This window comes from Rhinoderma darwinii, chromosome 4 (genome assembly GCF_050947455.1).
Source record: "Rhinoderma darwinii isolate aRhiDar2 chromosome 4, aRhiDar2.hap1, whole genome shotgun sequence".
Lineage (NCBI taxonomy): Eukaryota > Metazoa > Chordata > Amphibia > Anura > Rhinodermatidae > Rhinoderma > Rhinoderma darwinii.
Window position 1 is genome coordinate 275,104,028 of NC_134690.1, and position 25,526 is coordinate 275,129,553.

Sequence of the window (25,526 nt, forward strand, 5' to 3'; positions counted from 1 at the left end):
AATGACTAATGGAGCAGCTTTACCTGGCTAGGTGCTGATAAGGATAGGAACAACGCTAGGAGACTGCTTAGGGAAATGCCAGGTACCGCTGTGGAGAAAGCAGGTTTAGCTGAAATCTACTGAAGAACAAGAAAACAAAAGAGCACACTGGGCTACTTTCAATGTTCGGATCTTGAATGATCAGGTCTTGATAGAGGGAATGACATAGTACAAAAAACGAGTTGCCAATGAAAATAAAATAAACAGATGCTATCTCTTAGGCTAAGTTCACACTACCGTAAGTATACGTTTACCTCTCTTCCATCTAAACATTTAACGGAAAGCAACGGTCCCGTTAGAATTACCATTGATTTCAATGGTAATTCTTTCATTTCACTTGCTTTCCGTTTGTCTCCAATCTCCAATCGCCGTTATTTTGAATGGAAACAAAAGTGCAGTCTACAGAACTTTTGTTTTTGTTCAAAAAAGCGGAAACCTAGCGAACGATAACAAACGGAAAGCAACTGAAACGAAAGAATTAACATTGAAGTCAATGGTAATTCTAACGGAACCGTTGCTTTACGTTTAATGTATCGATCCTCTTTTCCTCCAACGGAAGAGAGGTAAACGCATACTTACGGTAGTCCGAACTTGCCCTCAGACTTTGTTCCAGCCTCTAATAATTCATAATAGCAATGTTTTCATATCATCAGTGTGCTCCTCTGTTACATTAGTAAAACCAACTTATCGTATTATCTTTACCATTCTGGTGTCTAGAGGCGTAACTTGAAGCTCCTTGACCCCCATGCACAATCTGTAATAGATGTGCCACTTATATGATTCTGGCATACTATGTGGCAGAGGGGCCTATGGGCCGTCGTCCCCAGTACCAGGGCCTCTGCATCCTATATGGCTATGTCCCTGCTGATACCCTTGACTTCCATACTGGTATATACTAAAGTAAGATCTTACCAGAATCTGATTTTCTGGGCCACAACGTTAACAGTTGTTTTTCCTGCATTAGACTCATACCTTATAATTGTCCTGTTTTCACAGGATTGTCCCGAGAAGTGGGCCTTAAAGGCTATGTAAATCTTTCAAAGGGCTTTATTTATTTATTTATTTATTTATTTATTTATTTAAAACAAAACAAAAAAGTCAATCAGTGTGATTGGTGCAACTTTATCATACATTTTTATTAAAAATTATTTTGACTTTTTGAGATACAGCTGCTCTAATTCTCTATACAGAGCAGCTGTATCTAGTGCTAAATCCTGCTCATGTCAGGTCCACGAGACTGATGAGTTCAGTGAAAACGGGTCCTGCGTGTCTCTTTCACTTGTAATTCATCACATCTAACTCATAACATAGATCTGATAGATTCTAGGTGGATCCTGCAGGCCTTAGCGAACGATACAGCTGCCATGTATAGAGAATACAGAACAGCTGTATCTCAAAAAGTAAAACTAATCTTTAATGAAAAACTAATTATAAAGTTGCACCAATCACACTGTTTAATCTTTTTATTAAAAAAAAAAATCCCTTTCAAAAGGTGTACATAGCCATTAAAGGGGTTGAAGCTTATGCAAATGTGCCACAAAATGGGCATTTGTGGGTGTTCCTGGGTTGATCAATGCAGGGATTAACATGTGAAAACAGCTGAGTGAGCATGATCATCCACTACTATTACAGAAATATTAAGGATCATGTTAATTTTGAAGCACAAGATGTTTTTGTGCAATGATCATTGTTACAGTAGAGCAAATACTCTCAGTGAATACTTTATACATTGCTCACAGATCTATTTGCTGATACCACATATAAGTGTAGGATGTGGCAGTATGTCTGGCACTGGAAGATATCTCTGACATGGTCCTGATATATCTGGGAACACATTTTAAATTTACAGTGACTCGACCAATACCCAAGCCCTCTCTCTGGTGGTCGGTTAATTTACTACAAGTGGTTGTTCATATAGTGTATTTTTATATTAATGTGATTCCTTTCATCTTTTAGGGTTTCAACTTAATAACATCATTCTTCAATTGATTGTCTTGAGATATGCTGATGACAGCTACCAAATAGAATTTGATGATTTCTTGAACTGTTTAATCCGCATAGAAAATGCTTTCAGTAAGTACAAAAAGTCTCTAAATAATCTCTATTTTTTCTTGTAAATTAAGGGGGCTGTCAGAGGTTAGCCAAAAGGTTTTTTGTTTTTTCTAATACAAACAGAGCCACTTAAGTGAATGGGGTTTAGCTCTAATACTACACACATTATATGGACAAGAAAAGTCCTTTTTCTAGGAAAAAAAAAAGCAGAATTTTTTTTTCTAATCTCAGACAACCCCTTTTATGTCTTTAAAGAGGCTCTGTCACCAGATTCTCAAATCCCTATCTCCTATTGCATGTGATCGGCGCTGCAATGTAGATAACAGTAAAGTTTTTTGTTTTTTTTAAAACGTTCATTTTTGGCCAAGTTATGAGCTATTTTATATATATGCAAATGAGGTTTGAAATGGACAACTGGGCGTTTTTTTTTTTCGTTATGTCCAACTGGGCGTGTATTGTGTTTTTAACTGGGCGTGTTTACGTGTATGACGCTGACCAATCAGTGACCAGTCAGCGTCATACACTCCTCTCCATTCATTTACACAGCAGCGATGTGCAGCCACATAAACAGAGATTAACGTTAATCAAGTGTCCTGATAATGAATATACATGATCATCCAGCCTGGACGTCATGTGTATTCAGAATCCTGACACTGAATCTTTTCTGTGAGATTTTTTATATATATGCAAATGAGGTTTGAAATGGACAACTGGGCGTTTTTTTTTCGTTATGTCCAACTGGGCGTGTATTGTGTTTTTAACTGGGCGTGTTTACGTGTCTGGCCAAAAATGAACGTTTTTTTAAAAAAAAAGCGTTACTGTTATCTACATTGCAGTGCCGATCACATGCAATAGGAGATAGGGATTTGTGAATCTGGTGACAGATCCTCTTTAACCCCTTAAGGACGCAGCCTAGTTTGGGCCTTAAGGCTCAGAGCCCATTTTTCAAATCTGACATATTTCACTTTATCCAAGCGCTTCTGAGATTATTTTCTCATGAGACATTGAGCTTTATGGTAGTGGTAAAATTTGGCCAATATATTGAGTGTTTATTTGTGAAAAATAGCAAAATTTAGAGAAAATTTGAAAAAAAAATTGCATTTTTCTGAATTTATATGCATCTGCTTGTGAGACAGAGAGTTATACCGCCCAAAATAGTTACTAGTTCACATGTCCCATGTGACTACTATATGTTGGCATCATTTTTTTCTAGGACGTTACACGTCTTAGAGCATAAGCAGCAATTTCTCATATTTTGAATAAAATTTCAAATTAGGTACCAGTTCAGTTCTGAAGTGACTTTGAGAGGCTCATATATTAGAAACCCCCATAAAGCACCCCATTTTATAAAGTAGACCCCTCAAAGTATCCAGAACAGCATTTAGAAAGTTTATTAACCCTTTAGGTGTTTCACAAGAATTGAAAGCAAAGTAGAGGTGAAATGTACAAAAAAAATTTTTTTGTCACAAAATCCTTTTTATTCAATTTTTTCCTGTAAAACAGAAGATTTTACCAAAGAAACGCAACTCAATACTTATTGCCCAGATTCTGCAGTTTTGAGAAATAACCCACATGTGACCCTAGTGCGCTAATGGACTGAAGCACTGGGCGGTCTGCAAAATTTCCCGCTGGGCGCTGCAGCTATCTATAGGGGGGTTGTGTGTGGCGCTATCTACAGGGGGCAGTGTGTGGAGCTATCTACAGGGGGTGGTGTGTGGAGCTATCTACAGGGGGTCTGTGTGTGGAGCTATCTACAGGGGGCTGTGTGTGGCGCTATCTACAGGGGGGCTGTGTCGGGAGCTATCTACAGGGGGGCTGTGTGGGGAGCTATCTACAGGGGGTCTGTGTGGAGCTATCTACAGGGGGCTGTGTGTGGCACTATCTACAGGCAGCTGTGTGTGGAGCTATCTACAGGGGGCTGTGTTTGGAGTGATCTACAGGGGGCTGTGTGTGGAGCGATCTACAGGGGGCTGTGTGTGGAGCTATATACAAGTGGGCTCAGGTGGATGATTTTTCCATTGACCGGTAGCAGAATTACACAACTGGAAAAAAAAAGGCTTTTGGTTTGTCCTGCAGCTGCTGCCGCCGTGATGAGCATATGTTATACCCAAGTTAGGAAAAGTAACATAAAGACAATATAACCTGATCCATAATATTGGTGATATCCATAGTTTTTTTTTTAAATTGTAAGTCTAGAGATCCGCAGTGAGAATATGATCTTGTTATTTGAAGAAGGATCTGGCCGTGATTTGATGTGTTTATGCGGGATATTGGGCGTGGTTAGGGGCGTGACTTAAAATGTCCCTCTTTTCCAAATTCAAATGTTGGGAGGTATGGTAGCGGGCCGTCGATGGTGGGTTAACCCCTAAGAAGCCGCGATCGCTATTGAACGCGGCTTCTAAGGGGTTAATCGGCGGGGACCACCACGATCGGTCCCTGCACACTGAGCTGTGAAAACAGCAGGTATAACAGCTCAAACACGCGCCGGGGAAAGATGGCGCCATGTTAACTCAGGTCAGTACATTTATTGAGCTGAGTGGGAACGATGCGCTCAGCCTGGCGTAATAGTACTGAGCTGAGCGGGAAGGGGTTAAAATAAGGCGTTCTTAGGACAATGGAGGTTACTCTAGCACATTATGGGGGCTTTTTCATGTAAGAATTAGAGAGTTGGACACACATCCGCGGTTATTCTTCTTTCTAACCTGTGGGGATGTGGAAACAGCTGATCAACTGTTACAATGTATTCTGTTTGCTGCAATAGGGGCTGATTTTGCCTGTATACCACCTCATTCCTGCATACAGGAGACATGGGACTCCTGTTCTTGGTATCATGGAGGTCCCATTAATCGAACTCCCATGGTCAAGCATTTATGGCAAATTGTATTAATATACCATAAATGTATAAAGTTGGAAAATTCCTTTATTGGTACATATGATACCCAAATGCCATTATTATACTGTAGTATGCAGACAATGCACAACTCCATGCGCAAGCTTTGAGAAAGCACCCTACCAAATCGTACAATTCACCTAAAGTAAACCCCCTTTCCTTATTACTTCAGTGTGGGTCATGGTACTCTGCTCACCATTGGACTTCAGTGCGAGGTGGTTTCCTGGGGTTTAATTCTTTAGATAAATTTACCTGGGACTAAGGAAGAAAAACTCACCACTGGCCACTGACAATGGAAAAATATAATAGTTGTTTATACAATGTCAATCAGCTGCTTCTAAGGCCAGCAGGATACTGTTGTGTATTAAAAGAGACATGACCCTGTGCGACAGGGGCATAATATTACCAATATACGAATCCTTAGTGCGGCCTCATCTAGAATATGCAGTTCAGTTCTGGGCTCCCGTTCATAGAAAGGCAGCCCTGGAGTTGGAAAAAATACAAAGTAGAGCAACTAAACTAATAAAGGGCATGGACAGTCTTAGTTATGAGTAAAGATTAAAAGAATTAAACTTATTTAGACATGACTAAAGGGGGGACATGAATAACTTGTATAGGTATATAAATGGCCCATGCAAAAAATCTGGTGAAAAGCTGTTCCATGTAATATTCTCTTAAAAGACGAGGGGGCACTCCCACCACCTGGAGACAAAAGGTTCAATCTCAAGAGGTGACAAGCCTGCTTTAATTTGAGAACCGTGAATCTGTGGAATAGTCTACCGCAGGAGCTGGTCACAGAAGCTACAGTAGATGGCTTTAAAAAAGATTTAGAACATTTCTAAGAAAAAAAATATCAGCACTATGTGAATGTATAGAATTCTTGTTTAATGTTGATCCAGTCTGATCGCCACTTAGGATCAGGACGGAAATCTTTCCCTTTAAGGACAAATTAGTTCATCCCTAATGTTGTTTTTTTTTTAACCTACCTCTGGATCAATAGAGGTAAAACAAAGTTCTATAGTTTGCCCATATCCATTCCATTTCTTCTTTCCCTTGGTTTAACTTGATGGACATATCTTTTTTTCAACCGTACTAACTATGTAACTAAGGTTGCCAACAGTCATTTAGAATCAAGCAGAATCAGAAATGATGTTTAGGCAAGCTAAGTTTAAGTAAGGCTGGGTACACACGACCTATTTTCAGACGTAAACGAGGCGTATTATGCCTCGTTTTACGCCTGGAAATAGGGCTACAATACGTCGGCAAACATCTGCCCATTCATTTGAATGGGTTTGCCGACGTACTGTGCAGACGACCTGTAATTTACGCGTCGTCGTTTGACAGCTGTCAAACGACGACGCGTAAATTGACTGCCTTCGCAAAGAAGTGCAGGGCACTTCTTTGCAACGGAATTTGAGCCGTTCTTCATTGAACTCAATGAAGAGCAACTCAAGATTACAGGCGTCAAAGACGCCTCGCATAATACGAGGAGCTGCTTTTTCGGCTGAAACGAGGCAGCTGTTTTCTCCTGAAAACAGTCTGTAATTTCAGCCGTAAAAAGCCAGCTAGCGTGTGAACATACCCTAACAGTAAAAACACCAAACGCAACACAAAAAGGTCACATTAGAAAGCAGGGTCAGGTTAATTCCTGATAATCTAGATGGCCCCATTTCCTGGTGCATAAAGCCTGGAGCTGTCTTCTAGGACAGCGCAGGAATGTGGTATTAAGTTTGTTACACTATGTGATATAGATTATAATGCAGCTAGATCTATATTTAATATATTGCCATGAACCAAAATCCAACAAACAGTATTATTAATTTTAAAGCGAGTCAGGGTCATAGGTTGTTGCATCATAGTAAGAAAACAGACTGTAGTTCTAGACAGAAAAGTTAAAGGGGTTTTCCCCATCAGGACCATTTATGGCATATCCACAGAATATTCCATAAATGTCATATAGATGCGAGTCACACCTCTGGGACCCACACCTATCTCTAGAACGGGGCCCCTTAAACCCCGTTTTACCGCTTTGTGTATCGTCTGATGCGTGTGATTCCCGACCATGAAGAAGAAAACAGTGCAGCTCGCTGAGCTACGCTGTTTCTGTTAGTCCCATAGTAGTGAATGGCAGTTACGGAAGCAGCGTAGGATGCGAGCTACGCTGTTACCGTAACTACCATTCTGCTCTATTTGACTTACGGAAACAGCGTAGCTCAGCGACGCCGTTTTCTTCTTCATGGTCAGGAATCACGCGAGTCAGCCGGAGCAAAGAGAGGTAGAAAGGGGTTTAGGGGGCCCCGTTCTATGGATAGGTGTGTGTCCCAGAGGTGGGATATGTCATAAATGTCCCTGATGGGAAAATCCATTTAAATCTACCCCTATGAGCAGGCATAGATTTGCGCTACAATTTTGGACATTCTCTGTATTTAGAAATAATAAATCTGTTGCACACTTGCTGGCCCCAATCCCTCCCGGGTAACCAGGAAGAGGAGAGAAAAGTCACAAATTTTAGCGCAAATATGGCGTGTGACAAAAAATATGTACAAAAGAAAAGTGGCGTAAAGCTAATAATAAATACCCTCATTGTGTCATAATTAAGTTGTGCTGCCATATTGTTGAAAAGGGAATTTTTTCTGACTACCTTTTCATGAAAGTCATACTTGTTCAGTCTCTTTCTAATTGACCTGTCATGAATATAAATTCTGTACTTGTAGAGGCCACTCTTTATTTTTCTTTATATCTCTGAGCATTAAATAGTCTGACCCCGGACTGAATTTTCAAAAATGGCCAATCCTGCAAGATTGGAAACTATCTTAAAGGCTATGTGCACCTTTAAAATATTTATTTATTTATTTTTTAATAAAAATGTGTATCATTGTGTTTGGTGCAACTTTCAAAATACTTTTTATTAAAAATAGTTTTTACTTTTTGAGATACAGCTGCTTTGTGTCCTGTATACAGAGCAGCTGTACCTTGCGCTGAATCCTGTATCCGTCGGGTCAGGTCAGTCTCCTTATTTCAAAACAATACTTTTCACTGTAAATTGGTGAATTTCAAATTGTTGAGATGCCATTATAACCTTCCCCAACAACAGCTTCTCTGAGGTTCTGGCTGATGTACTTTCTTCTTGGCATGGTATAGACACACACCTGAGTGTTCCACAACACCAAACTGGCAAAAGTTCAGCTTTTAGGCTGGGTTCATATTGTGTACTTTTTCTTAAACGCAGCCCAAAAAAAAACCAGATCACTAAAACTGCGTTTTTAAAATAACTTCGTGTTTTTACAATGTGTTTCAGCTGTAACCCTATGACCATTACATTCAAAACCAGCTAATTACAGATAAAACAATTTAAAAAAACGCATGTAGATGCGTTTCTTTTGGTTGCGTTTAAAAACTAAAAACGCATCATGAAAACCCAGCCTTAGGTTGGGATCTGCTGTCTTGATTTAAATGCAATATTTCTCAAATTACGGTGCGGCTTTGCCACGATTTGCTACGTGAGACCGCAGCTTTATAGATGTAGTCACACTTCATGAGAATTATTTCAACGTGTGCATTTGATTAGTAACATCGGGCTGCTAATTACTCTCAATGATTGTTGAAGTGGGAAGGGTGTATTTATTTTTTTCCACCTGGTTTCTGAATGTTGGTTTACTGTGCTTTTTGTAATTATTAATTTATATTAACCCCTTCCTGCATTGGCCACTTTTGGCCACTTTTGACCGTCCCGACATTCCTCATTTTTCAAATCTGCCATGTTTCACTTTATGTGGTAATAATTTGAGAATGCTTTCATCTATCCGAGAGATTCTGAGAATGTTTTCTCGTGACACATTGGAGTTTATGTTACTGCCAAAATTTGCTCGATACATTCAGTATTTAATTGTAAAAAACACCAACATTTTGTGAAAAATTGCAAATATTGGCATTTTTCTAAATTTAAATGTATCTGCATATAAGACAGACAGTTATACCACACAAAATAGTTGCTAATTAACATCCCCCATATGTCTACTTAAGATTGGCATCAGTTTTTGAATATCATTTTATTTTTCTAGGACGTTACAAGGCTTAGAACTTTAGCTGCAATTTCTCACATTTTTAAGAAAATTTCAAAAGGCTATTTTTACAGGGGTCAGTTCAGTTGTGAATAGGCTTTGAGGGCCTTATACATTAGAAACCCCCAAAAAGTCACCCATTTTAAAAACGTTACCCCTTAAAGTATTAAAAACAGCATCTAGAAAGTTTCTTAACACTTTAGATGTTTCACCGGAATTAAAGCAAAGTAAAGCAGAGAAATGCAACTCAATATTTATTGCCCAGTCTGCAGTTTTTACAAATATCCCACAAGTGGCCCTAGTGTTCTAATGGACTGAAGCACCGGCCTCAGAAGCAAAGGAGCACCTAGTGGATTTTGGTGCCTACTTTTTATTAGAAAATATTTTAGGCACCATGTCAGGTTTGAAGGGCTCTTGCGGTGCCAAAACAGTGGAAATCCCCCAAAAGTGACCCGATTTGGGAAACTAGTCCGCTCAAGAAAATGATCTAGGGGTATAGTGAGCATTTTGACCCCACAGGTTTTATTGTAGAAATTATTGGAATTTAGGCCATGAAAATTAAAATCTACATTCTTTCAAAGAAAATGTAGGTTTAACTATTTTTTTAATTTCCACAAGGACTAAAGGAGAAAAACCCATATTTGTAAAGCAATTTCTCCCGATTTAAAACAATACCCCACATGTGGTCATAAATGGCTGTTTCGACACAGAACAGTGCTTAGAAGGGAAAGAGCGCCATTTGGCTTTTGGAGCTCAAATTTAGCAGGAATGGTTTGCGGAGGCCAGATCGCATTTGCAAAGCCCCCAAATGGACAAAACAGTGGAAAACTCCCACAAGTGACCCCATTTTAATCTACAGGTGTAGTGAACATTTTGACCGCACAGATGTTTCATAGATTTTATTAGGATTGGGCAGTGAAAATAAAAAAAATCCTTTTTATGTTTGTAAAGCAATTTCTCCTAAGTACGACAATACCCCATATGTGGTCATAAACTGCTGTTTGGGCACACAGTAGGGCTCAGAAGGGAAGGAGCGCCATTTGGCTTTTGGAGTACAGGTTTTGCTGGATTGGTTTCTGGTCGCTATGTCGAAAATTGCAAAGCTCTGTGGGACCAAATCAGTGGAAACCCCCCTCAAGTGACCCCATTTTGTAAACTACAACCCTCAAGGTATTCACCTAGGGGTGTAGCAAGCATGTTAACCCTGCAGGTGTTTTGCAGAAATTAGCGTGCAAAATGTGATTTTTTTTTCCATAGATATGCCAATATGTGGTGCCCAGCTTGTGCCACCATAACAAGACAGCTCTCTAATTATTATGCTGTGTTTACCGGTTTTAGAATCACCCTACATGTGGCCCTAATCTTTTGCCTCGTCTATCGACAGGGCTCAGGAATGAAAGACTACCATTTGAAATTGAGGCCTAATTTGACAACTTACCCAGTATTGGTTCATAATTGCAGAGGCTCTGATGTGAAATAATAAAAGAAACCGTTGAGAAGTGACCCCATTTTGTAAACTACACCCCTTAAGGCATTTATTACGGGGTGTAGTGAGCATTTTCCCCCCTCAGGTCTTTTCCATAAATGATTGTACTGAAGACGGTGCAAAATAAATTTTTCGCTAGATATGCTATTTCAGTGGCAAATATGTTGTGCCCAGCTTGTGCCACTTGGAAAACACACCCCAAAAATTGTTAAAGGGTTCTCCCGGGTATGGCGATGCCATATATGTGGAAGTAAACTGTTTGGGCACACTGTAGGTGTAATGACGGGGGGTAGGGAAACGGACAAGTGAGCCCTAGTCTACCCGCCACTCTGTCCCTGCCTATTTGCAACGACCCGCCCTAGGCGACGGGGTACAACTGGGCGGCGGTCCCTGCGCTCAGTAAGTGCACGACAAACATACAAGGGAATACAAGCAAGGGAAAGGGGTAGTTGCCCACGGCAACACCGTGAGCAACCAGAGTGGTGAACGAGCCGAGTCAAGCCAGGAGTGTGCGAGGTACCAAACGAAGAGCAGAAGAGTAGTCAGTAAGTCAGGGTCTGTATGGAGCAGGATCAAAATAGAAGGAGCTGTAGCTGGGCCAGGAAACCACACGAAAAGAATCACAAGCACCGAGGGACATGAAGGGCAGGCTTAAATAGACCGAGGGCGGGAGCTAGCTGAGTCTGGCCAGGTTGCGATAGGCTCTCCCACTCCTAAGCCTGCCAGCCTGAGTGGTGGAAGCTGGAGTCAGTCTCAGGGATGTAGATTCAGGTGCTGACTGATTAATTATGGGAGTTAACCCCGAAGCTGTGCCTGGCAGATCCTTTACAGTACCCCCCCTTTTATGAGGGGCCACCGGACCCTTTCTAAGTGGACCTGGCTTACTGGGGAAACGCAGGTGGAACCTCCTGACCAATACCCCAGCGTGAACATCCCGGGCGGGTACCCAAGTCCTCTCCTAAGGCCCGTATCCTCTCCAATGGACCAGGTACTGGAGGGAGCCTTGGACCATCTTGCTGTCCACAATCTTGGCCACCTCGAATTCCACCCCCTCAGGGGTGAGGACGGGAACAGGAGGTCTCCTCGAGGGAGCCAAGGACGGGGAGCAGCGTTTAAGGAGGGAGGCATGAAACACGTCGTGTATACGAAAAGACGGGGGTAACTCCAGCCGGAAGGAGACAGGATTGAGGACCTCAATGACCTTATACGGCCCAATAAACCGGGGAGCAAACTTCTTGGACGAAACCTTGAGACGCAAGTTCCTAGACGACAACCACACCAGATCCCCGACCATAAACAGGGGGTTAGCAGAAAGTTTTCTATCAGCCTGAGTTTTTTGTACGCTCTGGGACGCCTCTAGGTTCTTCTGAACCTGGGCCCAGACTGTGCACAGTTCCCGATGAACGACCTCTACCTCGGGATTGTTGGAACTACCAGGTGAAACTGAGGAGAACCGTGGATTAAACCCAAAATTACAGAAAAAGGGGGAGACCCCTGACGAGTTACTGACCAAGTTATTAAGGGAAAATTCGGCGAGGGGAATGAATGAGACCCAATCATATTGACAGTCAGAGACAAAACACCTTAAATATTGTTCTAGAGATTGATTAGTCCTCTCAGTTTGGCCATTGGTTTCAGGATGGAAGGCAGAGGAGAAGGACAGATCAATCTCCAACTTCATACAGAAGGCTCTCCAAAACAATGAAACAAATTGTACCCCTCTGTCCGAAACAATATTGACAGGGACCCCATGGAGACGCAGGATGTGTTTGACAAACAAGGTAGCCAACGTCTTGGCGTTGGGTAGTTTCTTGAGGGGCACAAAGTGGCACATCTTACTGAAGTGGTCTACTACCACCCACACCACCGACTTGCCTTGGGATGGAGGCAAATCGGTGATAAAATCCATGGAGATATGTGTCCAAGGTCTCTGGGGAATGGGCAACGAACGCAGTAAGCCCGCTGGTCGGGACCTGGGAGTTTTGGACCTAGCACAAACCTCACAAGCGGCGACGTAGGCCTTAACGTCTTTAGGCAACCCAGGCCACCAATAGTTTCTAGTAATGAGGTGTTTGGTACCCAGGATGCCTGGATGACCAGATAGTGCGGAGTCATGATTTTCCCTAAGTACCCTTAGCCGGAATTGCAGGGGAACAAACAGCTTGTTCTCAGGAAGGTTCCCGAGAGCTGAACCTTGATCAGCAGCAATTTCAGAGACTAAATCAGAATCGATCGAGGAAATGATTATACCTGGAGGCAGAATACAAGCAGGATCTTCCTCCGAAGGAGGGCTGGCCATGAAGCTACGCGACAGTGCATCAGCCTTAATATTTTTAGACCCAGCCCTATAGGTAACCAAAAAATTGAATCTGGTAAAAAATAACGCCCATGGAGCTTGTCTCGGGTTTAGCCTCCGGGCAGATTCTAGGAAAACCAGATTCTTGTGGTCGGTAAGGACCGTTACCTGGTGCCTAGCCCCCTCCAGGAAGTGGCGCCACTCTTCAAATGCCCATTTAATGGCTAAGAGTTCGCGGTTGCCAATATCATAGTTACTCTCAGTTGGCGAAAACTTCCTGGAGAAGTAGGCACAGGGGCGGAGATGGGTGAGGGACCTGGTACCCTGGGACAAGACAGCCCCCACTCCCACCTCAGATGCGTCAACTTCCACGATAAATGGCTCCATTTGGTTGGGCTGAACCAGCACCGGGGCCGAGATAAAGCACCTCTTAAGGACCTCAAAAGCCTGGACAGCCTCAGCAGGCCAGTGGAGGAGATCAGCTCCTTTGCGAGTGAGGTCCGTAAGAGGCTTAGCAATGACCGAGAAGTTAGCAATAAATCTCTTGTAATAATTAGCGAACCCCAAAAAACACTGTAACGCCTTCAGGGAGGCAGGTTGGACCCATTCCGCCACAGCCTGAACCTTGGCGGGGTCCATGCGGAATTCATGAGGAGTGAGGATTTGACCCAAAAATGGTATTTCCTGTACCCCAAACACACATTTTTCGGTTTTGGCAAACAGTTTGTTTTCCCGAAGGACCTGGAGCACCTTCCTGACATGCTCAATGTGGGAGGACCAGTCCTTGGAAAACACCAGTATGTCATCAAGGTACACTACAAGAAATATCCCCAGGTAATTTCTCAAAATCTCATTTATGAAATTCTGGAAGACCGCAGGGGCATTACACAACCCAAAGGGCATGACAAGGTATTCGAAATGGCCTTCGGGCGTGTTAAACGCAGTCTTCCACTCATCCCCCTCTTTGATGCGGATAAGGTTATACGCCCCCCGTAGATCCAACTTAGAGAACCATTGGGCCCCCTGAACCTGATTGAAGAGATCAGGAATCAACGGAAGGGGATACTGGTTCCTTACCGTGACCTTATTCAGGCTACGGTAGTCAATGCATGGCCTAAGACCACCATCCTTCTTCCCTATGAAGAAGAAGCCAGCACCTACCGGAGAAGTAGAGGGACGAATGTAACCCTTGGCCAGGCATTCCTGGATATACTCTCTCATGGCTTCACGTTCGGGACAAGAAAGATTAAATATCCTACCTTTAGGAAGCTTAGCTCCTGGTACCAATTCGATAGCGCAATAGTATTCTCTATGAGGAGGTAACACTTCGGAGGCGTCCTTAGAGAAAACATCAGCGAAGTCCTGAACAAACTCGGGTAGCGTGTTCGCCTCCTCAGGGGGAGAAATAGAATTAACAGAAAAACATGACGTAAAACATTCATTACCCCATTTGGTTAGCTCCCCAGTATTCCAGTCAAACGTGGGATTATGCAACTGCAACCAGGGAAGGCCTAGAACCAAATCGTACGATAATCCCTGCATCAACAGTACAGAGCACTGCTCCAAATGCATGGAGCCAACAAGGAGTTCAAAAACAGGGGTATGCTGTGTAAAATAACCATTAGCAAGAGGAGTGGAGTCGATACCCACTACCGGGACAGGTTTAGGCAAATCAATCAGAGGCATAGCAAGAGACATAGCAAATTCCACAGACATGATATTAGTAGAGGACCCTGAATCCACGAAGGCACTGCCTGTAGCAGACCTACCACCAAAAGAGACCTGAAAGGGAAGCAAGATCTTAGTACGTTTCCCGTGAAATACCTGTGCGCCCAAGTGACATCCCCGATGATCACTTAGGCGCGGAAGTTCTCTGGCTGCATTCTTACGCTTAGGACAGTTGTTCACTTGATGCTTGTCATCCCCACAGTAGAAGCAGAGACCATTCTTCCTGCGGAATTCTCTACGTTGTTGGGGGGACACGGAGGCCCCGAGTTGCATAGGTATCTCTGAGTCTTTTGGGGAGGAACGAAGCAACGGAACTTCGGGAGGCATCATGGGGGAGTCGGAGGAGAAAACACATAAACGTTCACGTTGTCGTTCCCTGAGACGTCGGTCAAGTCGTACCGCTAAAGCCATAACCTGGTCTAGGGAGTCAGAAGAGGGATAGCTAACTAGCAGGTCTTTCAGGGCAGTCGACAGACCCAACCTAAACTGGCACCTTAAGGCAGGGTCATTCCACCGAGAAGCTACGCACCACTTCCTAAAGTCAGAACAATACTCCTCAACAGGTCTCTTACCCTGACGTAAGGTCACCAGCTGACTCTCGGCAAAGGAAGTCCTGTCAGTCTCGTCATAAATAAGTCAGAGAGCAGAAAAGAAACAATCAACGGAGGAAAGTTCAGGGGCGTCAGGAGCCAAGGAGAAGGCCCACTCTTGGGGCCCTTCCTGGAGCCGGGACATAATTATACCCACCCGCTGGCTCTCAGAACCTGAGGAATGGGGCTTTAAACGAAAGTAAAGCCTACAACTCTCCCGAAAGGAGAGAAAAGCCCTCCGGTCCCCTGAGAACCGGTCGGGCAACTTGAGGTGGGGTTCAAGAGGTGAGGTGAGGGGAACTACCAAGGTAGCATCAGGCTGGTTGACCCTCTGAGCCAGGGCCTGGACCTGTAGGGAGAGACCCTGCATTTGCTGAGCCAGGGTCTCACGGGGGTCCATAGTGGTGTCAGGGACCAGGGTAGACTAGGTATGGGCTTGTGATTATATAATGACGGGGGGTAGGGAAACGGACAAGTGAGCCCTAGTCTACCCGCCACTCTGTCCCTGCCTACTTGCAACGACCCGCCCTAGGCGACGGGGTACAACTGGGCAGCGGTCCCTGCGCTCAGTAAGTGCACGACAAACACGACAAACATACAAGGGAATACAAGCAAGGGAAAGGGGCAGTTGCCCACGGCAACACCGTGAGCAACCAGAGTGGTGAACGAGCCGAGTCAAGCCAGGAGTGTGCGAGGTACCAAACGAAGAGCAGAAGAGTAGTCAGTAAGCCAGGGTCTGTATGGAGCAGGATCAAAATAGAAGGAGCTGTAGCTGGGCCAGGAAACCACACGAAAAGAATCACAAGCAACGAGGGACAGGAAGGGCAGGCTTAAATAGACCGAGGGCGGGAGCTAGCTGAGTCTGGCCAGGTTGCGATAGGCTCTCCCACTCCTAAGCCTGCCAGCCTGAGTGGTGGAAGCTGGAGTCAGTCTCAGGGATGTAGATTCAGGTGCTGACTGATTCATTATGGGAGTTAACCCCGAAGCTGTGCCTGGCAGATCCTTTACAGTAGGGTTCAAAAGGGAGGGAGCGCCATTTAGCTTTTGAATAATGGTTTTTGCTTGGTAGTAGTTTTGTTTTGAGTTTTACTGGTATTTCAGTTTATAATGTGGGGGTACATGTAAGCTGGCAGAGTACATCAGGGGTATAGTCAGGTGGTGTAATAATGGGGTAAACAATAAAATAATCCATAAATATTTGTTATGCTATGAAACAATCCTTTCTGCACAGGCCGGTGTTGCACTGATAAATGTCCTTTCTTATCCCCTTTTGGTCCACACTCCGCACCTTTGCAGTTTGGGGAATTTTGCTGGGAAGTGTTGTCCTGGTATAATACGGGCACCCTCGCTTCCAGCAGATATATGTGGGCCCTACCCTTCCTGGTACCCTAATTATAGGGCCTTGATAAATCGCCACTTGAAACAGAAGAAATGTTCCCCTCGGGCCTGCACAACTGCATATTCTTCTTTCCTGACATATTGGAGCCTTAACTTATTTTATTTTTTCATAGACGTAGTGGTATGAGGACTGTTTTTTTGCGGGACGAGCTGTATTTATTATTGGTACCATTCTGGGGTACATGCGACTTTTTGATCAATTGTTATCCTTTTTTTTTGGGTGGCCAGGTGACCAAAAAAACTTCAATTCTGGCATCGTTTTTTAGTTTTTTTTATACAGCGTTCACCACGCCTCATAAATTGCGGTTCAGTACGATTCCAGCGATACCAAATTTATAGCACTTTTTTATGTTTTACAACTTTTTGCATAATAAAATTACTTTTGTAAAAAGAATGTATTTTTTCTGTCGCCAAGCTGTAAGAGCCATAACGTTTTAATTTTTTCGTCAACGGAGCTGTTTGAGGGCTTGTTCCTTTCGAGACGAGCTATAGTTTTTATAGGTACCATTTTTGGATACCTGCGAGTTTTTGATCACTTTTTATTTTAATTTTTGAAAGACAAACTGACCCAAAAAACAGCAATTCTTGCATTATTTTTAGTTTTTTTTTACGGTGCTCACTGCGCGGGACAAATAACATTATATTTTTATAGTTCAGGACGTGGCGATAACAAATATGTATGGTTTTATTATTTTTTCAATAATAAATGACTTGATAAGTGAAAAAGGGCAATCGTGTTTTATTACTTGAAATTTTTACTTTTTTACACTTTTCTTTAGTCCCACTAGGAACTTGAATGCCAACTGTTTGATTGATGTTCTAATACATTGCACTACCTATGTAGTGCAATGTATTAGAACTGTCAGTTGTTCACTGACAGCAAGCCGATCAGGCTCCGGCTCCGGTCGGGGCCTAATCGGCTTCCGTAATGGCAGACAGGAGGCCATTGTTAGGCCTCCTGTTGCCATAGTAGCAGTCGGCATCCTTGCCATCGCATGGCAGGCTGCCGGTTTGCTACAAATAACTAAGATGCAGCGATCACTTTGGATCGCTGCATCTAAGGGGTTAATGGCAAGAATCAGGGCTAGCTCCGGTTCCTGCCGTTACAGCAGGATGTCCGCTGTAACATACAGCGGACACCCACTGCTGATGACACCGGCTTCTGAGTCGGAAGCTGAGCCGGCACCATCTTGCCGATGATACCGGAAGCCTTTTAGGCCCCGCCGGCGAGCAGGGCATAGGAGGCTTCCATTGATGGCTGACCGGGAGGCCAGTATTAGGCATCCGGTTGCCATTGCAGCCACCGACAATCCAGCGATCACGTTGCTGTGGTGCCGGTGGCTAAAATCTCCTCACATGCTGCAATCTTTATTGAACGCAGCATCTGAGGGTTTAATCGGCCGGATACAATGCTAGCTCTGGTCCAGGCCGTTACCTAAGGGTGCCAGCTGCAACATACAGCTGGCACCCAGCGGTGATGGTGCGGGCTCAGCTCCTGAGCCCGCACTATCACCGCGATGTAATGGTACTGTGCTTTGCGGGAAGCCCTGACAGACAGCGCCGTATATATATGGCGGATGGAGGGAAGGGGTTAAAATTGATTGTGTTTTGTTTATGTGCTCTCCACAGGCTATTTGTTTCTTTGTAGAAGTTGGTGGAGAACCACACATTTCTTATTTAGACCCTAATAAATAAAAATAGATTTGTGGGGAGGGTATACTTTCTTTTTTGCTATGACTATAAGATTTTACCAGGAGGGTGGACCTACTCTGTAAGTAAGACACTCCTTCGGCCAACTTTTGCACAAAACATTGAGCCTAAAAACAGAAGAATATTATAACCAAATTAGATTGCAACAATGCCTTGCTGTAGTCATTTTAGTCATGGTGAACGATGTCTTAAAGGGACACTCCAGCCAATACTAAACTTTCCCATGTGTACCATTATTGTATTCCATGTGTCAGTCTCTCACCTGTTATTTTTCTTGCTACTTCTATCTCTATATAACAGACTGGGATGGTTGCTTAGCAGCCGTGTGAATCAGGCTCGGTGACACGCTTTCTCAACTTGAGTTTATGGAGAGCTATGTGTCACCCATCACAGGCTTCAACAGTTCCTGTACCACACAGTTTTGCACAGGGGGGACAGAAACTTTTATCATCAGCTACCATAATACTCACGCAGGTTCCTGTCACACATGTGTAATGTAGAATAATATAGTGCAGCCGTCTGGTCTGTATACATATTTTTTTCCCAGCCTATTTAGGAGAATATAAAGAGAATGATAATCAGTGTCCCCCAGCATGCAGAAATGATATGGTCTTTAGCTGGTCATCTGATGCTGTGCTGAAGCATCAGGGGATTGATAGCAAAGCAAAGAGGAAGAGAAAGCTGGGGGAATCAAGATGGAGGCTTTTTTAAAGCACAGACAAGGCAGCAGTTCACAAAGTAAGCATAGTATACATAACAGAAGTGTAGAGTGTGGTATACAGTTAGGTGGGGAATGCAGACATGGGAAGTTGTGTTTTCACTAGAGGCCTTCTTTAAATCAAAGTTCTCATATACCAAAAGTCACTGACATGTATTAGATCATAATCAACATTTATATAATGTAACCCTAATTTGTTATGCACATTTTCTAACTCCCTATGTTACTTTAATTAGATTTTTTTTTCCCCCTTGTTTTAATTCTCAGGAGTATTCAAAGCATTGGATGGAGGCAAAGCTGACACAGTCAGTGTAAACCATGCTGAGGTAATGACCAAGTGAATTTAAAATAATGAAGAAACTATTCACACTACAATTCTAAAATTAAAATGAAGACTTTATGCATGCTGCAGAGCCATAAGCACTGCATGGTGCCTTCATACAGGGCCATATGACAGAAATAGCTTTTTAATACAGCATTTGATGGAGCATGCCACTATTGTCTTTTCCTTCGGATTAATACGTACAGAACTTTATGGCCACCTGCACGCAATGCGTATTACATACTAATTTGCCACACTGATTTTCCTGCAGCAAACCGCAGCATAATATAGTACCAGCCAAGAAAATGATATTTCAAGTAATCTCATCTACAGGTTGCAGAATTTCTCCGCACATAAATTGACCGGCTGTGTGGATTTTAAAATCTGCAACTCGTCAATTTATTTTACCTTTTCATCTCAGAATTGGAAATGACAAGTTTATTTAAAAAATCTGCACCGAAATCCGCAGTATTAACATCCGCAAATGTAAAGACTGCAACTAAAAATGCATTAACAAAAACCTGCAATATTGAGTGTGGATTTTACCTGCAAAATTACCTTCAGTTTAGATTCACATTACCCATGTGAAATTTAGCAACGTGGTGTGCATGTAGCCAATATGTGCCATATTCAAGCTCTGTACAACTCAGAGATTGCATGGAGCAAACTTTTATGAAAAGTAATTTTTTTTATATGGTTGCAGCAGAATTTAGGAACTTTCCAAAAATGTTCTCTTTACTGCAGAAAGCTGATCAAGCAGCAGGATACAATAAGGAATGCATAATACAGCAAATGTTGTTTGAGAAATAATGCAGACAAAATACCTGCACCTTCGGCTGTGATTGACTCTCCTTATTAGGCTGAAGACTGACTAAAAAAAACTGTGTATGAGCCAGTCTTCAGCCTAACAAGGAGCGCAGATCACAGCCAAAGATACATAGAGCTCAGCGTTTCTGCACCTTCTTTTCAGCGACAATGGGACCTAGACCCCCTCCGATAAATACTTTTGTTATGTCTCTATGACATATCTAAAGTTTTTTTAAAGCGAAGTTATTGATGAAAGTATTCTGTATAAAGTAAATGTATGTCTCCTCCCACCAATGCCATAAAAAACATTTGCAAGAGATGGTGAGAATTTTGCACCCATTGGTGCGCCAATGATTTGTAAGTAAAATTCACAATCAAAGGAATAGTGTTAACAGATATCTAGCAACATCATATTCACTTAAATCTTCATGTAGTGGCTGTATTTATAAACATAGCGTGCAAGTGATACTAGTGCTAAATCATGTGGCATACACGAATATGAAGCACTAATGTCACATATGACCCACAAATATGACTCTCTCCAATCAAAATTACTAAACATCTTTTGGACTAATTGACTGTTCTGTATGTACCCTAGTATGCGTAAATACAAAGGTTGTAAAAGATTGTCCTACCATTCACTTAACTTCTCATTGAGGGATCTGATACCCGATATTATTGGGTGAAGAGTTGGAGGAAATTCTTTATTATGAACTTTAGGAAGTCCATGAAATATCAAGGTTATGGAGAAATCCACACATAATTGTTAATCTTGTTGATCAGTTAGGATACCCAGACTGATGCCTTCTATGATAATATTTCTCACAATGTCAGGGATAATTGAAGTTGGGTCAGTGGTTAACCAATTGTATATTTTTGTATCATTCAGGGGTTGTCCGGGCACAGGACGGTTTTTCATACTAATGACCTATCCATGAGATGGCTCCAGTCACAGTATAGCGGCCGTGCTTCAGTACTTCAGCTCTGCTCATACTCAAGTGAATAGTAGCAGAGTTTTAGTTCTGCAGCACAGCCGATATGCAATGTACGGAGCCATCTGCTTCCAACACCGATCACTGCATAACATCTGGTGGCAGCCAGAACAGCTGATCAGTGTGGGGTAAGGATGTCAGACCCCCACAAATCATATACTGATGACCTATTCTGTGGATAGGTCATCGGTATGAAAAACCGTCCCGTGTCCGGACAACCACTTTAAGGCCCTGTTCACAGGGATTTTTTTGCATGAAAACTTTTTTTGCCCCTCATTGATGTCAATGCGAGGTCAGAGATGGAAATGCCCAGGAAATAAAATGCCTCGGCCTCCCATTGAAATCAATTGGAGGCGATTTTGGGCATTTTTTGGCGCTGTTTCCGACTCTGTTTCCGTGTCAAAAACAGCTCCAAAATACTCTGTGTGAACTACCCCTAGGATTATATTCTTATACTGTACATTATTTTGTCAAGAATCCATCCTGCTACAATGGCAAAGCATAAAATACAAGTCTACACACGTCAAAATAAAACTCTATCACATCTTACCTAGCTAAAACTATTACTGATTTTTATTTATATTTTATTTTTCTAAGAATAACTTTTTTTATCCGAAGGTTCTTTCAACTACCTTCTACTATATGCAATTTCCTTTGTCTACCTCCTTCCCAATACCTCACCAATAGAAAGTACAAGCAGACTTATTGAAAATGTTAGAAGGAGCAATCACCCAACTCCCAAATTCTTAACGTGTGAAACCTTACATGTTGAATTGTAGTGATCCTCACAGAGAATGTTGCACTCTGCTGACCAAGATAAGCTGCATAAATCCCCTCCCCTTAATTTTTCCACCAATGCTTCTGACAATTCTCCTAATGGCCTGTTCACATCAGCGTTCGGTTTCCGTTGATGTGTTCTGCCAGACCTTTCCGTCAACGGAAAGGCAAACAGTAACCATAGCTTCCGTTTGCATTACCATTGATTTCAATGGTAACGCTTCAGTTTTTAAAGGTTTCCGTCTGCCTCCGTTCCGTAAGGTTTCCGTTTCTTGGGCGGAAACAATAGCGTAGTCAACCAAAAAAACCGAAACCTTACGGAACGGAGACAAACCGAAACCATTGGCAACGGAAGCTATGGTTTCCGTTTGCCTTTCCGTTCATGGGTTCCTCCAACTGAAAGGTCTGACGTAACTTATCAACAGAAACCGAACGCTGATGTGAACACACCTTTACTCCATGTCCCTACCAAATTTACCTATATTTTCTATATTTCTTACCTTTCCTTTACTTATTGGTGTTGTGGTCAAATTAATAATAAAATAATAGAAAAAAGTACTAAAAACAAAATTTAAACAAAAATTGTAAGAATTAAATAAAAATACTGACATAGTGACATAAATCCCCAAGAGTTCGCAACAAATGTGTACTCTGAATTTTAACATTCTGGCTCTTCCTTAAAGATTCTTAAAAGAGTAAAAAGAGTGCTTAAAAAAATACTATCAATTTTTTTTTGTGGCATGAACATATTGTACTCTGAGAATTCTACTACCATAAATTCAATTACTAGATGCGTAATGGAGGTCAGAAGTCCTAACTTTCTTCTTTCTTTTGCAGTTCATCTCTCTTGCAATGAACATCTAAAGAGAAATTCTGGATCAACAGCTTTTTGGAATAAAAATCTGTTTCTTTTTGTCTTATAATGACAAGTTGGTATTTGTCGCAAATTATATTAATTATACAGGATTTATGATTCTTGACACTGTTAATTAGCTTTCCATGTAACAATAAAAAGCAAAGTGTGAGTTTTCATTAATTTCTTATATAAAAGTCAGATTTATAAATCTAAGAAAATCTTTTACTTACTGTTCTCTTAGTGCCAATACCTGAAACCGCAGTCAGCTTGGGGCTGACTATACTGGGGTGCGGAGTGTGAAGGATCCCTCGTTTTCACCCTATAACCTCCGTACGAAGATGTGGACTTTGCTGCAGGGAATCCCCAGGTTGCAGATCTCAGAGTAGTTAAAGGGGTTGTCCAGGACTACAAAAACATGTCTGCTTTCTTTCAGAAACAGTGCCACAACTGTGCTGTGTTTGGTATTGCAACTAATATCCATTGAAGTAAATGGTTCTGAGATGCAATATCACACACAACCTGTGGACAGGTGTGGCACGACTTTTGTAAATAAGCAGACATGTTTTTCGAATCCTGGACAAGCACTTTAAAGAGCAGGCAGATCAAAGGTGTAAACGGGAGGCAGATAGTAGTCATTGCCAGGTATCAGTCTGTAAAGCGAGAAAACCAGAGGATGAGGCACAAGCAGAGTCAAGAACTGGTCAAGGTTCAAAATACTAGAAGGAGAGCTACACAAATGGAAGGCAGGAGAACGGTCTGGCAGTCCAAGGTTCCGTAACCAATAGCAGCAACACGTTTGAAGGAGAATCCAGAAGATGTGGTCAGACAAGCCAGGTCAGAAAGTACACTTCTTAATAGCAATACGCCAGCACAGAAGCAGGATATAAAAACTATTAACTGAAACAGGAACGGCATCATCACTTGGCGAATCCGGGCAAGTGCCCGGGCCCACTACCCTTGGGGGGGTCCACTCGGTCACCGGGTGCTGACACTGTCGTCATGGCTTTTCCAGTAGTGGAATCCCCGGCCAGAGCATTGCCGACGCTCTTGCCGGGGATTTTGCTCCTAAAGGGAGCCTCTGTCTGGGAGCAGAATCCCCCTAGATGGTTGCCGATGCTCTGGCCAGGGATTCCACTCCTGGAGAAACCCCTGACACCACTATCCATATATGGACAGTGACATCAGGGGCTCCTCCAGGATAGAAATGCCCGGCCAGAGCGTCGGTAACGCTCTGGAAGGGGATTCCATGCCTAGGGGGAGCCCCAAAGGTGCTACCTATAGGGAGGGAGCAGTGTGGCACTACCAGAGAGGGGGCAGTGTGGCACTACAGGGAGGGGGGCAGTGTGGCACTACATGGGAGGGGGGCTGTGTGAGACTACCTGGGAGGGTGCTGTGTAGCACTACCTGGGATAAGAGCTGTGTAGAGCTTCCTGTGAGGGGGCTGTGTGACAGTACTTATGAGGGGTGCTGTGTGGCACTACCTACGAGGGGGCACTGTGGCACTATCTACAGAGGGCACTAAATATATGGTGGCACAAACTAGGGGCCTAACTTCTATATGGGGGCATAAATAGGGCCTTCAATTTATAGTACTTGCATCATGGAGTTGCTCCACTATGTTCAAATATCTATTATGATGATATTATTATTATTATTATTATTATTATTATTATCATTATTATAAGGGTATTACTACTATACAGGTATTTTATATTACAATGCATATATTAGACAGGATCTGTCACATTTAATTAGCATTACAAGGCAACTGCATCAAGCAGCAATGTTCGGTCATTGGCACAGTTGGTTTTCTGAGCAGCAGCTGTTGCCTCCTGATGTCACTAGCAATTCAGTAACTGTAACTATTGTCATGTGCTTACAATGCCAGAAGCACTGGTGCTCAAGCCAACAATTAGGTGGCATTATTATAATTTGTGACTTTGCTGCTTTGTCTTCGAAATGGTGTATCTTCCAGCACTCATCCTTTAAAGATACTCGTCTGGGCATATCACATTCATAGAGAAAAATGTTATATCATAGGGCCCTATACCAAAACTCTGAAAGGACTCCATCCCCCACTGGGAGCTCTGCCAAATGTAGTTTAATTTTTTTTTTATTAAGTTGAAATGTCCATTCTAATTCTAGGTCCAAATTTCTATGCTGATTAATTTCATAATATTTTTTTGAGTGACGAGCTCTGTTGTTTTTCAGATGTAGAGCTCCAACTTCCATTCTATCGGAATTCAGCCACCACAAGGGGGAGCTAACTGCATATCGATTTATATAGCTTGCATTGAACCCAATAGGAGCTGTAAAAATCTGTATGCAGTTAGCTCCTGCTTGTGGCAATTGCAGGCAAATGCAATAACTATGTGATGAGGAAGGAAAGGAAGCAGTTCAGTGCTGGGCCTCCTATCATCACAGGCCACAAAGTAGTCACATGGTTTGCCCTCATGGTAAGTGGCCACTGTGAATTAAGGGATACTGAGGTGTGATTCTGTGAATAATCACTTGTATTTTCTTTTGTTCCATTTTGCATACTTTATATCTACACATTAAATAAACACTGGTTTCTGTATGAGAAGAGTACACATGTTCATGGATTTATCTTTTTTTTGGACTCCTTACGGCTTCTGACAACACTTTATTTTTTAACACAAGCCGTAAGAAATAAAAAGTATTTGTCAACATGATCTAAGATGAGTATTATTTACTATAATAGACAATACAACTGCCATTATTTTATTACTATTGAGACGATGTTGTGGAAGATAAAATTTGTATATTTGTTTTGTTATTTAAGA

General features: G+C 42.5%; 1 protein-coding gene across 1 annotated transcript in view; it reads left to right on the plus strand.

Annotated features, from left to right (window-relative positions):
* Positions 1-22,823, plus strand: part of CAPN9 (calpain 9) — a 163,028-nt gene extending 140,205 nt beyond the window's left edge. Inside the window, exons 21-23 of the mRNA XM_075863727.1 lie at positions 1,996-2,112; positions 19,236-19,294; positions 22,704-22,823. Coding sequence (XP_075719842.1) covers positions 1,996-2,112; positions 19,236-19,294; positions 22,704-22,730 — 203 coding nt within the window. The 3' untranslated portion in view covers positions 22,731-22,823. The remainder of the gene's footprint in view (positions 1-1,995; positions 2,113-19,235; positions 19,295-22,703) is intronic.
* The last annotated feature ends 2,703 nt before the right edge of the window (positions 22,824-25,526 follow it).